Consider the following 17949-nt stretch of genomic DNA (forward strand, 5'->3'; position numbering starts at 1 on the left):
TTTTTTTTGATTAAGGTTAGCTGGAGTCCTATATGCCTCACTTATCTGTATGTCAAGTTCTTTTCCCCTCCTAGGGAAGTTTTCTGCCATCACTTCTGTGAGCAGTTTTTTTATGTCATCTGCACTGTCTCCTGTTTCTTCATTGACTCCAGTCAGTCTTATGTTATTCTTCTTTGCATCGTCTAGCAGCTGCTGGATTGATTTCTCATGGTCCCTTACTGTTTTTAAGCAATTTTTCTTTTCCTGGTCACTAATTGCAATCCTATCTTCTATATCTGAGATTCTATCCTCACATTGGTTCATTCTGCTGCGCAGACTTTCTATGGAGTTTTTAATCTCTTGGAAATCTGTTTGTATGTGTTTTATGGATTCCATTTGTTTCCTATGTTGGGATTCCATCATGTTCCTCAGATCCTCTATTTTTTAATCTGTGTCCTCTGTAGATTTATTAATCATGTCTTGCACCATGAGCAAAATCTTTGCTGTTATGTGAGTAATTATTTCTGATTTCATTTTTCCCAGATCCTCTTTTGTTGCCAAACTCCATATATTCTTAAAACTGCTCCCTTTAAATGTTTTTGTTGCTTTTTGGTTTTATCTTGCAACTTTTTTTTTTAATCCGGAATAAATAAATTAGTTGATATTCTCTGTTTCGTCTTCCCGTTCATTGACTAGAGAAGGCAGCAGTTTATTCAGTTGGCAGAAGAGAGGAGATTGGGCCTTTATGTGGTACTGACTAGACTACTATCATGTTGCCGAGGGAGGCCAGAGAATATGAGGAAGGGAAGTATAGTAGGTGGCTGTGACATGAAACACTTTCTTGCATTTTGGTTTTAGCAAATGACGTTTTAATTCCCAGTTGCTTTTGTATGTAGTTGTGTGGCTCTCCCTCCCTGTTATTTTTTTGACGTAGGTATTTTCTGACAAGAGTATGGCTTATGGCCCTCTCTTTAATTTGGTCTGGACCTATCTTGATTCTGCCTCTAGGGCTATTTTGATACTGATATCTACTTGAAGGATTCAGTGATTTTTTTTTTTTACTTTGATTAAAAACATTGTAAAAATGGTTATTATGTTTCTTACATTCTTCATTCTGCTCATTTTTTTCCTCCTTGAGGGGAAATCAAATTAGAACTTATTTAAACCAGATATTTATCTCTATTGGAGATATTTTAGGATTGCTAATTGGAATGCTTTTCTACTGCAAAAATAAACAGTAGTTAAATTTTAGCACTATAAGGCTGTTAAATTACTAACATTTCTTCCACTTTTATCTCTTCATCTGTAACTAATGGAACATTTTGATGATCATACACTGTAATTATTAAAAAATAAAAAGACAAAACATCTCAAAAAATAAGCTTTCTGGAGTCAGTTTGTCTATGTGGTTCCTTCTTTGCCTTCAAAATTTTTGATTAAAATCTGTTTATTTTAAAAAATGATAAATTTCAGTGTGGCAATGATAAGAGCAACTCATCTTTATTATATCATCATTTACATTCTTTATAGGGTGTTATCAGGTTTCATAAAATCTAATGCATAAGTACTATTTTCTACTCCATTTTACTTATGAGGAAACTGAGGCACGGAGGAATTAAAGAACTTTCTCAAAATTGCACAGGTAGTAAGTGATGAAGCTGGGATATAATGGCCTTCTGGCTATAGAGCCTTAACTTTGAACATATGTTAACATGAATTTTTGAAGCATGTTTAGATATTATGCAATTTCTGAATTAATATAGCATAGTGGTGGCGAACCTATGGCACGTGTGCCAGAGCCGGCTGTTATCATTGGAAGCTTAAAAGGTTTGACATCACTGATACAGGGCATATGGGAAAATTCTAGATGGTATAACATAGCAAAATTTTTTTATAGGTCTGTAATATGTCTGTTAAAAACTTATTTTACTCAAACCCTATCTGTCCATTAAAATCACTTGAGGAGCTTATAAAAATGATTTCTGGGCCCTATTCCAGATTACCTTACTGGGAGCAGGAAGTTTTATATATGCAAAAATATATCTGGATTTGTAGCTCTATGTGAGGCAGATGTTTATGTACCACTATAGTGTACAGAGCACAGAACAAAGTAGAGCTTTAAAAAGGTACATATTGAAGATTGATAATTATGGTGGTTAGCATTATGGAATACTTTAGTTTTTAATTTCATTTAATCCTGGTAATAATCTTGTAAAGTAAGATGGTATTATTACCTCCATTTTATACTTGAGTAGTCAACATGACCAGGCTCTCGTATTTACTGCAGCATTATTTACATTAGTCAAGAAATGGAAAAAACCTGAGTGGCCATTGGTGAATGAATAAAGAGAATGTCATCTGTATATATAATGGAATATTATTCAAGTATAACAAAGAATGAAATCCTGCCATCTGTGACATCATGAATAAACCTGGAGGGCATTATGCTTAGTGAGATAAACCAGACACAAAACGACAAGTATCTGCATGCTCTTACTTATATGAAGAATATAAAGACATTGAAACTCCTAGAAACAGAAAGCGTAGAATGGTGGTTGTCAGGGACTTAGGGGAAAAGAGGAGATGTTGCCCAAAGGGTAAAAACTTTGAATTATAATGTTATTAAGTTCTGGATATCTGATACTGGGTGGGGGTGATGACCAATGTTGCACAGGTAGTACATGCATGGTAGAACCAGGATTTAAAGACAGACCCATCAGAATATAGATTCTTAGGATTAAGTATATTCACATTGAATCCATAAATGATTAATCCATTCATGAAGTGTTAACCCTCAAGAGCCAATCATCTCCCAAAGGGTCTGCCTCTGCACCCTGCTTTATTGAGGATCAAGCCTTCAACACACAAGCTTTTGGGGGACAGTTCCTGAGGTACAATTACTAGATCATTTTTTTCAACAACTTGGAAATGGATGACTTATAACTTCAGACTCAATATTTCATACTCACAGGCTTTATATTTGTAACAATCTATGGCCTATTTCTTTGTGAATGTTCCATTAATACTTTTTTTTTTTTTTTTGGTGATACAGTGCTTTATTTAAAAAAAGATAAACACCACTGATTCTAAGATTTTTTTTTTCTTTCAAATGGCACAGTAATTAGGCAAAGTAGTCCAGGATAATAGATGTACTTACACACTGAATACAAAATAAATATACAATATTTGGAAAACTTAGTTATCCATTGATTCATTTGGCATTTCTCCTGTTCATCTTGTGTTTCAATTTTCTTTGCCTTTTGTAAATCCTTTTTTTCCTTGCTTTCAAATCGACTTTTGGCTCTGGTTTTACTCACTGTATTTTTATTGGTTTTTCCTCAGCTGGTGTAACAAAAACATCATCAGTAGGATCATGTGGAAGAACAGTCTTTGGCTCTTTCTTTCTCAGTTTCTGCACATCTTTTACTTGCTGTTTCTCTTTGTATTTCGCAGCTGTGATGAATCTTATTATACGCCGATGCATGTTTGGTGACTGGTAGTGAGGATTTTCATATAAAGTTGGTCCTCCAAAACTTCCCTGAAAAATCTTTATCAGATTTAAGACAAAACGAGGTCCTATTTCTACAAGTTGAGCATCTTCATCTATGACCTGAAAGTTCTGAAACCATATCCTATTATCCAAAATGGTGAAAGTAAATACATGGTCCACAAATGGCTGGCTTTTGGGATGATATCGTGCCGTACTAAAAATCTGAATTAAGAGTTCTTTTAACAAAGCATAATGTGGCAATTCATCAAAAGCAAGGTCAAAAGACAAAATTGGCTGAGAACCTTTCAGTTTCCAGTCGTCTTCAGTTCTGCTAGGGTATGAATATTTTGAACAAGGAATTTGGCAGAGGGCCCATGAGGTGAATTCGAAAGTCACACACATAGAAAGATCGTGTTTTTTCTTAGCTTCAAAATAGATGCATTTATTGCAGTTTTTCATTTCACAGACCTCATTAATCACAAATAATTTATCTTTACGATCCATTTTAGTATCTGTTTTAGAATGAGGCATCAGTGTTCTCAAGTCTTGCATTAAATGTCTTGTTCTGAAATTTATTCCTCTGGAAGAAAAGATGAGAATCCGTTCCCTATTTTTCCACTTGCCCTTGCAAACGGGACCTGGGATACAGTCCTTCTCTGCTTCTTCCATCTCCTTTGGCACAGCTGATGGCTTAGCTGGAGGCTTGGCATCTTTTTTGTTTCTTTTTGGCTTCTTCACCGAAACCACCAAGTCCCCATGCTGCTTCCTCTTGATTGCCACCATCTTGCCTTACCACCTTCTCCGTTAATACTTAAATTCTGTTGTTTTTCTTTTTACAGTACTAGGGAATCAAACCCAAGATTTGCTGCATGGTAGGCAAGTGTGCTCTCCCACTGAGCTACAATATCAGGCCCTTCAGTACTTCAGAATCAACATGCCTAAAATAAAAAGCCTAAAACATTTCTGTCCTCTCTTATACTGTTTCTTTGCTGATGTTCTTGAGTTTATGGCATTCATTAACTTGTATATTCCTTTGTTCAGTAAATAATTAAATCATACCATCTAGCTGCTGTGGTTGATGACCCATTAATGATCAGAATTTCCTTTGTAGCTTACATCTTGGTGATCATAATAAACAAGAAAACAAATATGTAATTTGTTAGATGTTGTGTCATGGCTGGAAGGAGTTCTCTTTTAGATAGGGTGGTTGGTGAAAGCCTCTGAAATGACCTCTGAGAACAAACCTTACTGAAGTGAAAAAGTGAGATGTATGCACATTTAAAAGGAGAGTATTCTACTGAACAGAAGAGTAAGTTTTAAAAGTTTATGAGAGGATGCTTGGCTGGTTCAAGAAATGTTAAGGAAACCAGGGTTGCTAGAGTATGTGAACATGGGGTGAGTGGAAGAAGGTGAGGTTAGAAAGGGAGCTAAAGCCAGATTATGTAGGGTCTTGTAAGACTTTTACTCTGCTGATCTGGGAAAGTATTAGAACATTTTGAACAGGAAAAGGATTTTATTTGATTGGACATTTATGAATAGACTTAAGTGTATGGGGCAAGAATGAAAACAGGGAGATCCATTTGGAGACTGTAGAAATACTAGGAGTATGGTGATAGTTCAGACCAAGGTGGTATCAGAGAAGGTTAATGTTATGGTTTGGATCTGGAATGTCCCTGAAAGGACTCACGTGTTCATAGGTGAAGCTTTTGGTAGGTCCTTGGATCATGGATGCTGTACTTATTGGTAGATTCATCCAGTGGCTGAATATTCTGTTGAGAGATGGGGACTGGTTGGAGTTGTAATCTGGAAGGGTATATCTCCCTTCATAGCTTTCCTTATTTCTCAGTCAAAAATCTGTTTCTCTAGTCTTTCTCCTTTTGTAAATTTTACTAAAGACAGGCATTTAAAAAAATCACCAAATAATTAAAAATTATGATAATTACTATGAAATACAAGATTTTTTTTTCAATAAACCCAATTAGATAAATGGCTGATCAGTGAAGAATTTTATGGGTGGTGCTGGTTACTGAACCAAGGGCCTTATATGTGCTGTGCATGAAGTGCTCTTTCATTGAACTATATCTCTAGCCCAGGGGAGAATTTTTTGAGAAAGTATATTCAACAGAAGCATCACTTACGATGGTTATGATTTACCCAGGCAAAAAATGTGAAAGGGCACAAACAGAGAATGTTTTCATAGACTTTAAGAAACAGAAAAAAAAATTATTTGTTTGAGGAACAAAACGGAAGGCCTGTTTTGGCTGAGAATGTAATCTTAATTCATTTTACATATGAGAAAACTGAGACTCAAAGTTCAGGGAATATAGTGATGTTATCAAATTAATAGTAGGAGAGCCTCAAACAGTAATGGCAAACCTTTTAGAGCTTTCAGTGATAAACAACTCACTGGGGCATGTGTGCCCTAGGTTCGCCACTATTGGCCTAGAATCAAAGTTTGTATTTTCTAAATCCTTAGTGTTTTTTTTCCATTATACTATGACATTCCCTAATGAAAGTGTGAGCCATAGCCTTTCCAAGCTCTGGCAATTTTCTTTTCCAGCATCATTTTATTTATCACCTCTGTATTGCTGGGACAATATAACTGGCCCCTGTGATTTAAAGGAGAAGAGGTTTATTTTTGCTCGTTGTTTCAGAGAATTCAATCCATGGTCAGCTAGCTCCAAGGCAGAAGTGGCATGCAGGAGGGCCTGGTGAAGGAAAGCTGCTTCTGTGGCACCCAGGAAGCAGAGAGAAAGCAAGAGCCAGGGTGAGAAAGATACCTTACCCTACAGAGACTTTTTCTCAGTGGTTCACCTCCTCTGATCAGGCCTCAACTCCCTAAGCTATTAGTGAAGGAGGTACTTGTATGTAGAACCGTTGGCTGTTAATAGGAACACAATGATTGACCTGGCACTAGGCCTAGATGCTTCCAGTGAATCTGTGGCTTTGAAAGCCAGTTAGCATTCAAAAGACTTATGAGTCATCAGTGTTGTCAGTTGTCTGTAGTATCTACTGTCCTCATTAATTGTTGATTTATTTGGGTTTTGTCAAGGGAACATTATAGCTCTCAAAATGTATAATGTGTCTTACAGTCTGCTTTATTTTCATTCACTAGTACAGTACTGTAAACTTAATCCACTTCTGCCAAATAGTTAATGTTTCACACAAATTCTTTTTGGCAGTTGATTTCCAGGCAGCTGATAAAACATTAAAGTATTAGGTGTTTATGTTTTTTCCTTGTGTTTTCACTTTTTGTGGGTGGGAAAGGGGAGGGAAGTAGAAATTGGTGTGGTACAAAGGCAGAGTTGGGAAAGGTTGGCGGGGGGAGTATGTGTGTGTGTTTCCAGAGACATTCAACAGTGAGTTGTCCACAGTTCAGGATGTGACAGCCTACCTCATAATAGCCTTCAAAAGCATCCCATGGCATATCATACCTGTCCTATGTTCTTATTGGTTGGTGACTTGTTAACTTAGAAATCAGTTTCAGGAATGTTTATATAAGTGAACTTCTGCTGTAATACTGCTTCTTTTTGACACCTGATATATTTGTGGTGTTAGGTTTATCAAATAACTTTTGCCTCTACATTCTTTGGTTCTCAGTATTTTTTTCCATTAAGACTAATGATTGTATGGCTGAGAATTTAGCTCAGTGGAACTCACCTGTCTTGCAAGTGCAAGGTCCTGAGTTTGATCCCCCTGTACAGAAAAAAAAGTATGGGGTAGACTAATGATTGTAACATGAAAGAATGAATTTCACTGTTAAGCTAATTTTTGTATTCACATAGAGATTTTTATTTGACTTTTATATCTTGTTTTTCTTATTCTGAGAGAGGAAATAATGTTAAAAAGATTAATGTACTGATTTTACTTGTCCTATCCTTAAGCATTGTTTTGTGAATGTTTTACTTGAATGTGGATTGTGGAGTTAAGCTTTTTGTATTCAGGGTTTGTTGGTAGTATATGCCAAATGTATGTTTTCAAATTTTCAAGGATGTTGCTTTATTATCAAGAAATAGAGAATCATTTAATAGAGAATGTTTTTCCATCATTAAGGAAACAGTATTTTGTATTCAGTATTTTGTTTAAATAGGTATTTATTATAACATTTACATAAATATTTTGAAGTATACTTCTTTCCTTTTACAGCATTACCTGTCCCCACTGGACAGTTAGCTGTTTCTTTAAATGACTTTCTTTGTTTATTGTTTGCAGGCAGCTATCAATGGCGTAATACCCCAGGAAAATGGCATTCTACAAAGGTATGTTATAATGGTTTCATAGTAAGATAACAGTTTGGCAGAGGGAAAAAAGAGAAAATTGTTAGTTTTTTAATTTCACTTTTTGTTTTGTTTTTTTTGGTACCGGGGATCAAACTTGGGACCTTGCACTTGCAAGGCAGGCGCCAGAACCACTGAACTAAATCCCCAGCCCTTATTTCGCTTTTTAATGGAGCATTTGATTTTTGTTGTGTAAGTTCATTAATACAGTCATTGTTCTTTCAGATATTTTTGTTAGTTGTATTAATTCCCCAAAGTCTCCAACTTTTAACTACACAATATTTTTCCAAATTGAATAATACTGTCTTTTAAGATGGTTTATTTTATTTTTAAGAAAGCTTTTCAAAGTCATCTTCTAATTCATAGTACGGAGGGAACTGAATCCTTCAAGCCATTGATTGGGACTGAGGAAATGAGACATGGCTCAGTAGCCACAGAGTATGGTTGTTATATATTCAGTCTTTATCTCCGAGCTTACTGTAATCTCTTACCCCCTCCATTTTGGTTTTTAAATCATATGATAATGTGCAACAGTTAAGTAAGTCCTTAATTATTAAACTTCCCAGAGCACTGAACTATTTTGCCTGAAATGTCCAGTGTTAACATGTGGACTGGTATTAGTGGGTTTGTGTCTTTGCTAGAAGGTAAAAATTGGAAGAGGAGGCCAAGAAAACTGTAATAGTTAAAACATATTTAAATTAAAAATAAATTAATAACTTTTCTCTTCTTAAAATTATAGATTCTGGTTCTGGATTAAAAGAACACACTATAAAGTCATAGGAGGTGAAAGCATTCTCCTTTCCAAATGCAGTTTACTTACTTGACACCTTCCCACCCCCAATTCAAACTTTGGCTTGAGTTTTGGTGGGTGAGATTTCTAAGTCACTGAAGCAGGATTTGCTTAAGTGCAGTTGGGGCAAGTGGAAACAGCAGACTAGGAATAAATACTGTTTTGGACGGAAGAAAAGTGCCGTTGCAACGTCAAAAATATTCATGCTGAACCATGAAATGTGCTATATTTTTTACTTTATAGGAAAGTGTATATTTGGGATGGAGACAAAGTCGGTTTGGTACCTGACCACACTTACTGATTAATTGCTTTTAACATGAAACACATTACTCCACTCCCTCTTTAAAAATTCTTATAAAGAGTTTCATTCAGAGTAAATGTAGCTGATTTCGAAAGTGTGCACTAGCCTTTTTTTTGTTTTTGTTTTTTGTTCAAAAGCACTCAGTTATATTGAAGCCCTTGTCCAGAAAGCAAATCAGATCATTACAGGGACTTCCTTCATGCTCATTTTAAAATTTCTTGGTGTAGAAAGTTTCAGAATGCTAAATGTGTCTCCAGTTTCATTCTTGAGTAAGTGTTATTACCACTCCTTCTGTGCTAGAATTGTTGTTGTGCTAAATTCTTGTGGATTTTTGGCTATTGGGTCATGAGTACACATTGGATACATCTTACAAGGATAGCATTTTCTTTGAACTGTAGAAATTCACTTTCCCCTTGAAATATTCCATCTCTTCTGTTACTGACGATGCTTTTTGCTTTAATAGATTTTATGACTAGAAACCAGTAATTGTTTTCTGATATGGTAGTCACTATAACGTTTTGAGTTTAAATTTGAGCAGAGTGGGTTTACATTGATTTTATTTGCTTCTTTTAAATTAGAGGAATGAGTCGTTATCTGTGTAGCAGAATCAGTTATATCAAGTAAGTTTCTTCATTTGTTTCCTTCCTGTATTCATTAGCTTCGAAATCACTGTGAATTTGACATAATTGAAAGTTCTTCTTTTGTATCCACTGGCCAGAGGCAAATAAAAGAAGGACCCTTGCACTCATTGATAGACTTAATACTGAAAGCAGAAGATACAGTGCTGGGAATGGTATATGCAGGCACTTAAAAAGATCATTGATTTGTAAGTTTGGTTTTTATAATAATGTCAAATATACAGTCTGCTTATATAACTGATTCTTTTTTTTGGCGGGGGGTGTGTACAGAGATTGAACTCAGGACCTTGTGCTTGCGAGGCAGGTGGCAGAACCACTGAGCTAAATCCCTGGACCTATAACTGATTCTTAATTTGTTAGTCCATACCTTAACAGAAAAGAGAGATACCAAATACTATAAAGAAAATACTGTTATGTAATATTCTCATAGGCTATTAAACTTTTTGCTAGGCAATAATTAACCTCAGCATTGATTGAAGCGTTAATACTTCTTTTAGCTAGAGATTATAAAAATTATATTAGTTATGTGCAGTCTAAAGGAGGTTAGTTATTAACATAAATTTTTGTGGAGAGGGAGGAAGAAATATCTCTGTGCTTTATAGCTTTTCTTGAAATCAGATTTTTATGTGAATCCAAAAGTAGGACTATGATTTTTAATATACCCATAAAGTACAAGGAAAGAAACTAACTTTTTTTTTAAATGCTTAAGATACTATGCTAAACAACTGACATTTTCCCTCATTTAATACTCATTACAACCCTTAAAAGATAAATGTGCGTATTTCTCAGATGAGAAAACTCAGAATTTACATAGACTTGCCTACTATCACAAGAGTAGTAGAAGGTTGTGAAATCTGGTTTTGCTCCTTTGAAAAGCCATGCCTGTTCTGTACATCAGCAAGCAAGACATGTCTTTGGGTAAAAATGTTGAGCTCTCTGCCTCTCATACATATGTCTTTCTCCCATAATTTTATTTTTAGTTTTAAGCTAGTAAAAGCAGACATTATTATCCCTAATTTTACAGGTAGAGATAATAAAGCATGATACAGTGACTCAGATGATACAGGATGATGATGATGATGATGATGATGATGATGATGATGATGATGTATTCAGGAATATAGGCATGTCTTTTGGCCCTTCCCCCAAGGCTTATTTCATTTGACAATATACTGCTCATGTAATATATGTATGACATGTGTAGTTTATGCAGTCATAAATGTAAATCATTCATTCAGTCATAAATAAATATCAGGTTTGTGCATGTATATTTACTACTCCTTAATGTTTTTTTATTCAGCATATTGTACAGAGCCTCATATGAAACTATTTTGGGGGGGCAGTTTTTTTTTAGAAAGTACTAGTAAATTACGTCTAGGTAGCAGATGCTATGTTTTTAAAAATAAACTTTATTAATAGTATAACTTGAGACATTCACTGAATAGTAATTATCAACTCGTTTAAGGCACATAAACATGTATAGTATGTTCCTCATCCATTGTTTAATATATTAAGAACACCCAGAAAAGATGAGATTTGACCTTGATCATTGTGCTCTTTATATATAAATGTTCAAGTTTTCTGGTTTAGGAAAATGCTCATTTAAAAAGTCTGAGTTGATTCACAAGTTTGCTTCTAAAATAAATGTGGATTTTTTGCAGCAGGTACCCAAAGATTTTGTTATGAATGGACTTTTAAAAATTGAAATAAACAAATGGAGAGTTCCTGTTTACTTTGCTTTTGTTCATTGCCTTCCAAGGGCCTGAGTGGCTTGTGGAGGAGAGCTGAGTAAGGACAAAAATATTTCCATTAGTTGAAGTTTAATTCTAAAATAGATTTCTCCATGGAGTCTTTTCACTAGTCTCTTATAATTTGGCTTCCACATTACTGTTTTCTTGTTTAATGAATAACACCCCCCCTCACCCCCATGGGCAGTTTATGGGGAACAGACACCTAAGAAACAAATATATTCATATTCTGTGTCCATTTTAAAAGATTCATTTCTGTATTTCTTCCCCAGACTTTCTTTCACCCACTTTTCTAATTTGAAGTTCTCATCTGCTGTTCAAGTCATTAACTATTGTTCATGATTCAATGAAGACTTATACCTTAGCCTATCTCTCCTTCTGAATGAAATGGTCACCCTGTGGTGGTGCAGCGTTAACTTCTGTCTGTCAGGAGGCTTTTGTTCACTACTATTTTTCAGGCATATCTTTAAGGCTGTAATGTTTAAGCAGTCTAATTTTGATTGGTGCCAACATATTATACATTTCTAATTTTTCTGTTGCCAGTGTAAATTTTTTTTCTTTGTTAACTTAGTTGTCTCTTTGTTATTGATGGCAAATGCAAGGCATAACGATAGAGTTTTTGTCCTGGCATGGTTTCTATTACTGGACCCCCAAAACTTTATCAGGGTGGAAACACCTGCATTTTTATGGTTTGTATATATGCTAATCTCTAGCACGAATTTTTCATACTAAAGCATCCAAGTGCTTGCCACTTCTGTTCTTTAGTTTTAGTCCGCAGTATTAGCAATGTCATGTTGGTCTAGGAACACCTATGTGATCAGGATCTCTCCAGACAAGGTTATTGTGACAATAAGCAAGAGAACTGGCATAATCTTTAGGAAAAGACAGTAAAGCATACTGTGTTCTACGAAAGCAAAATGCTTGTCATAGTGCTTGCAAATTAGTACAAGAATAAAAAATTTTGTAAGATTATTTGCAAGTAACACTAACTCCATGGGCTAGGAAGCCAGTAGAGGATAGGATCTCTACCAGTCACTGAATGTCTTTTTTTGTTTTACATTCAGGGCCTGGGGGAGTAATGGCAGGGTAGGTTGACTGTTTGAACCTTTGGTGAATCAATTTGGGCCAAAGCTTCATTTTATGCTGTAATCTTACACTTTTGTAAAATCCAAAGGCATTAGCATAATTTCAGTTTTAGAATGTAAGAATTCCCTGAAAATCTGGATATTTCCCTTTTATCAGTACATAGGGTAAGAGTGTCTTAGGAGATTTCTTAGAAGAAAAATTATATATATATATGACTGTTATATTGTCTTTTATGGTGGACCAGATTGCCCATTTAATCCAAGGGTTTTATATCTGTGAAACAATATGTGTTGAGAAACACTGAGGTGAATGTGACTCTGCATTGTGATTACTGAAGTTAGGCTGCCAGGTTTAGGGTTCTACTATTATAGATCAAGTAATATTTTAATGGACTGGCCTTTAATTTTGTTCCTTAGAAGTACCATATTCAGTTAAACACCTCTAAAGAAGTGCAAGTCAGAATCTTCTGATTGCTGATTTTGTTCATTAATGTAGTATTAATGCTCAAATCCCTTTACTGAATTTTGCCATTTGACCTCTGCCACTCTGAGATCTCCTCATGCTTGTTAGGAAGTCTTAGTGGTGTCATTTCCCAGAAATAGCTATTATTAAAGCTTTTTAAAAATGTAGATTCTTTTACAAATGAATTATTCAATGCTTTAATGTAGGGTCCTCCATGACCTCATGGATGATGACAGGAGGGTGTGTGCATATTCAGGTTACACATAGCAAATCCGTTCCACACTTCATGTTTCATTAAACATTTAGATTTCTTCTATTTTGATAGGTGAGTTCAGATATCTCATCCTTAATAAGTGTAGACTTTTTTTTTTTTGGTGTTGGGTATTGAACTCGGGTCCTTGAGCTTTCGAGCCAGGCGGTGGAACCACTGAGCTAAATCCCCGGCCCCTAGGCTTTTTGATATTCAAGTTTTATTTAGCGAACTATTAAAGGTACTTAGAGCTGCTTAAGCTAACATTATATTTTGTCCGATCAGAACTCTTTTGTTCAGACACACTTGAAGTTTATTTCTATATCTATATGTAAGAATTTGCCTGCTATAATTTATCAAAATGTTATAATTATTTTTAGATATAAGTAATCTCTTTTTGGTTAAGGCCCTGTACTCGTTCTTTCAATGCATGCCTGAATCTGATTTTAGAGGCAATAAGAATGGAGTGGGTAGATCTGAGCATAAGCATCTCCTTTCAAGATAGCTGTCCTAAGTAAGAGTACTAGAATTTTTGAAACAAGCAGAGGCTAGCCTTTTCCATTATGGGAGGAGAAGTTGTTTCTGTTTATAAAAGGCTCATAGAGATTCTAGAGCTTCAGAATTTTTTCGTCTGAGTCCAGTATTTTACCTCTTAGGTTCTCACTCCTTCCAAAATAGTAACTTAACTTTCACAAAAGAGACATAGTATTGTTTATTCAACTTTCTCTACAATTCTGCAGTCTGTAGTATTAACTTTATTGTGGTAGTAACATATGTTGTTAGAAGAAACAAACTCTTTTTTGTATCCGAAACTGCAGGTACGATATCTTGACTTTATATGTCATTTTCTTCTGTAAACTCCCCATCGAGTCAAGAAGCCATTCTTTAGTCCTTGTTGTCATTTTTACTATCATAATAATCAAGTCAATCCATCATTTGGTCATCTCAGGCCCTTGTTTCAATAGGCATGTCATCATAATTTAACCACACATGATAATTTAGTTAATAATTATATCAAGGCATGGCATGGATCACCAGTATTCTATTTTCTGTTGGCAAGGAGCTAGCAATGAATTGAAGGTCAAGGACATAATCAGGCTAGTTCCTGAATCTTGTCTTTGGAAATGTTTCTTGGGATCTCTTCAATATGTCAGGATCTAGTCAGGAAAGTGAAATCACTCTAGGTGTTTCAATAGTGGAAGTTTAATGTAGGAGTGGTTATACAATCAAAAAGGTAAAACTGAGGAAACCTAGCTGTAACAACTACTGCAAGAAGTCATTACTCTTAGGTTTAAGAAGCAGTGGGATTAGCAAAACTATGAAGCTCAGAGGGGACCCATGAAGCTAGGGATCAGGCATGTGAATACACGTTCAGCTGTGGCTGGTGTCTGAGGGAATATCAAGAAGCTGGTTATAAGAATACCCAAAAAAAAAAGAAGAAGAGGAGGAGGAAAAAGGCTGAAGGGGGCTGGAACCTATAGGTGATACTGATGAAAATGCATCCAAACAGGAAGAAGAAAATCTTGCCTACCCTCCTGTTAATCTCTGTGTTTATAACCCCAATCAGCAGAATTTGAGAAATCATCTAGTAAAGGAAAATGAAGTTTTGCAGATTCTCAGCCTCAGCACCACAGAATAGACTACATAGAAGTATGTATTTGGAGTAAAGCATTAATAAGACAGTGATCTCTTTACTAACTTAGACTGTTTTCTTAGGTTTTAAGAAGTTGCAGCAAACTTTAGAGATTTTTCTCCAGTTTAATTGTATGAATAATTGACTTGGGCATATACTGTTTATTATTGTTCCTATGTAGTTTCCTCATCCATTGTTTTTCCTTAAATTCAGAGTGAGTAAATGTTTTAGAGCTGGTCTTGAGTTTTGGTAGTGGTGAAAGATATATGCAAAATGATGTTGCAACCAAAGTACTCCTTATGTTCCCTCCCATTACCTTTCTCTTTCTGAGGTGGGAAAAGGTTATAATATATATGACAGATTAAGCTAGGGAAAAGCTGATGTTTTAAATAATTATTTCTTTATCAGTTAGTTTGGCAATTAATAATTTGGCAATTAATAATATTTGAGGTCTTCTATATGTAAAATCTGGAGCTCAGGACAGAGAATGTAGCTATTAAAAACACAACTATGAGAAGTGTTCTTGTGGAATTTACATTCTAGTGGGGATGTAGATGTCAAATGATGATAGATCTTATTTTATAGTTATAGATAGTGATGGGGAATTAAGCCTAGCCTCTGGTAGCAAAATATGTTCTTAGCTGAAAAATACTGAACTTGAAATATGAAGACTGAGTATAATTAGCTACAAGTGAAGATGAGTTGAGGGAGGAAAAGAATATTCTTTGAAGGAATAGCCTGTGTATCCCATGAAAAGGAAAGAGTCAAGATGAGAGATGAAATGAAGGCTGTTGTGTCTGTTAGCATAGAGAGAGATATAGCTACCATGGTATAAGACCAGGATGGGAGGGTAGATTGACTTCTGATCATACAGGGCCTCACCATTTTATCAAAAGAGCAGTGGAAGATAATTGAGAGATTGAGGAAGAAAATGATATGAAGACATTTATATCTTTAATTTTGCTATAGGAAGGACATGGATGGAGTGCAAGGAAGCAAGAGAATGTATTAAAACATAGGTTGGGATTATAATGCAAACTATTTTCCATTAGTTTGTATAAGAGGTGATTTTTAGGGATGCTAGAATGACAGCTACAGAGGGTAGAGGTAGATGTTGTCTTCAAAAGATATTTAGTAAGTAAAACTGAAAGGATTTATTAGATGTGGCGGTAGAGAGAGGAGGAATCAAGTATAATACCACAGATTTCTGGCTTGGGTTCCTGATATTAGGAGTAATGGAATAGGATCAGGATGAGGAAACATTAATGAGGTAAGCTTTGGACATACTGAGTTTGAGATCTTATTAGGTACCAGGCATTGTGCAAATATAATTTTTCCCATTTTACAAATGAGACAGCTAGTAAGTGGGCAGAGCCAAAATTTCATTTTTGAGTTTTAAGAAGGCAAATATTAGAACATGTTTAAATTTTATTCAAAAGATGCCAAAGGAGTTGTCAAAGATACTGGAAAGGAAAAGAAGGATAATCCCTAGTGTGAAGCTAATGAGATGATTTTAGATTTTGCATATAAAGGAAAAATAATATCCATTCTATTTTATAGGAAGAAAGGAGAGTACATATATGAGTTTGTGGATTTGATGTTAAGAAGATAAGGGAAATTTCTCATGGTGCCGTTTGTTTTTTTGGCTAACTAGAAAAAAGTCTCTTAAGACCAGGAATGAGATAAATAGAATTAAAGTTTAAGGGCAATAAAGTTTGGAAAGTAACATTAATGAGTCAAATAATGACTCAGTGAGAATGACTGAAGAAGACACTTTTTAATTCAAAGTTTTAAACAACATTTTACAACGTAACACAAGGCAAAAATCTAATGAATGCAAACTGATGGCACTGTTAACATAAAGACAGGAATGGGAAGGAGAGTAATGTGGCCTTCAGTCACTGGAAAAGACATACTGGAAGAAGTAGAGGTTAAATTTGGCCTTTACACATGGGTTTGTAAATTTCCTAGGAAGAGTACATAGGCCAGGGATGAAGAGGGTCATCAGTGGTATTTTATAATGATTTGGTTGATGGTAATCCTTCTTTTATGTCACTATTTTAGTGAATATGGAGGTGAGACCATACCAGGACCTGCATTTGATCCAGCAAGTCACTCAGCTCCAGCTCCTACTCCTTCCTCCTCTTCAGCATTTCGACCTGTACTGCCATCCAGGCAGATTGTAGAAAGGCAGCCTCGGATGCTGGACTTCAGGGTTGAGTACAGAGACAGAAATGTTGATGTGGTACTTGAAGACAGCTGTACTGTTGGTAAGGATTTCTCTACTCTAAAGACTTCACAAATGAATAATTTATTAGGTAAACATTTACTTTATATTATTTTATTTTGAGTTGACTGCTAACAGGAAGGGGAAAAAAAGTAGATAGAAACATACTTTCCCATACAGATTAATGTATTCTAATTTTAAATTCTGTGTTGATATTTAGGTATGTTCAAGAATAATTTTTCGTGCCCACATATATGTCATAGTTTATGATTCTGTTTTAGGACGGATGCAAATCAAACATCTAAGAGCTTAAAAAATACAATGTAATAATTGAGTACATTCCATACAAGCTTTACAACTAAGTTAATTCTATTTCATAATATGTATCTTAGGTCAGTTTTGTGCTGTTATAATAGAATCTGGGTAGTTCATAAAGAACAGACATTTATTTTCTTACATTTCTGGAGGTTGGGAAATGCAAGGACAAGGCACTTGTGTGTTCCATGTCTGGTGATGGCTGCTCTTTGTTTCCAAGATGGCATCTTGATGTTGCATTCTCTAGAGGGAAGGAATGCTATGTCTTCACATGGAAGAAGGTGGAAAAGTGAAAGAAATGAACTTTGTCAAGTGCATTGATAAGGGTACCTAATCCCATTTCTGAGTCCAGAATGCTCATTGCTTAATTACCTCTTAAAGCCTGTACTTCTCAATGCTTTTCACATTGGCACTACCTGACACATTTAAAACCAACACAAAGAAATCAGACATGAGACATATTTCTATCACTCTTTCTGTCTGCTAGTTGGAAAAATAATATCCTTTTTAAGGGAAACTCAAAGTATGTTCCTGCCATTTCTGGACAAACTGTCAGATTGCTGTATGTAGCTTAACTATGTTGATTTTGTATTTGTTTTACCTTACTTGATTCAGTTTCATTGTAGAACCAGAAGTTGTATTGATTTCTATTTTAATATAATTTGCCCTTAGATCTACGGTATTACAGTATTCTGCATTTGTGTATACACTTATTTTTACCAGTGAGCTTTATACTTTTATGTTGTCTTGAAT

The 17949-nt window shown here is 35.2% G+C and overlaps 1 protein-coding gene and 1 pseudogene across 6 annotated transcripts in view; one reads left to right on the forward strand and one right to left on the reverse strand.

Annotated features, from left to right (window-relative positions):
* Faf1 (Fas associated factor 1) overlaps nucleotides 1-17949 on the forward strand; it is a 481980-nt gene that overhangs the window by 108717 nt on the left and 355314 nt on the right. For 3 of the 6 annotated variants that reach the window (XM_004869274.3, XM_087214744.1, XM_021247907.2), the window contains 2 exons: nucleotides 7682-7728; nucleotides 16719-16924. In XM_004869274.3, coding sequence (XP_004869331.1) covers nucleotides 7682-7728; nucleotides 16719-16924 — 253 coding nt within the window. Of the gene's footprint in view, nucleotides 1-6783; nucleotides 6829-6874; nucleotides 6923-7681; nucleotides 7729-9542; nucleotides 9664-16718; nucleotides 16925-17949 lie in introns of those variants that run through there. The other 3 variants (XM_087214746.1, XM_087214745.1, XM_087214747.1) reach the window with 3 other exon arrangements.
* LOC147827302 (ribosome biogenesis protein BRX1 homolog pseudogene) lies at nucleotides 1286-4416 on the reverse strand (annotated as a pseudogene).

This window comes from Heterocephalus glaber, unplaced genomic scaffold (genome assembly GCF_053883595.1).
Source record: "Heterocephalus glaber isolate CG9 unplaced genomic scaffold, H.glaber_assembly_v1.0 deba00001451, whole genome shotgun sequence".
Taxonomy (NCBI): Eukaryota; Metazoa; Chordata; class Mammalia; order Rodentia; family Bathyergidae; genus Heterocephalus; species Heterocephalus glaber.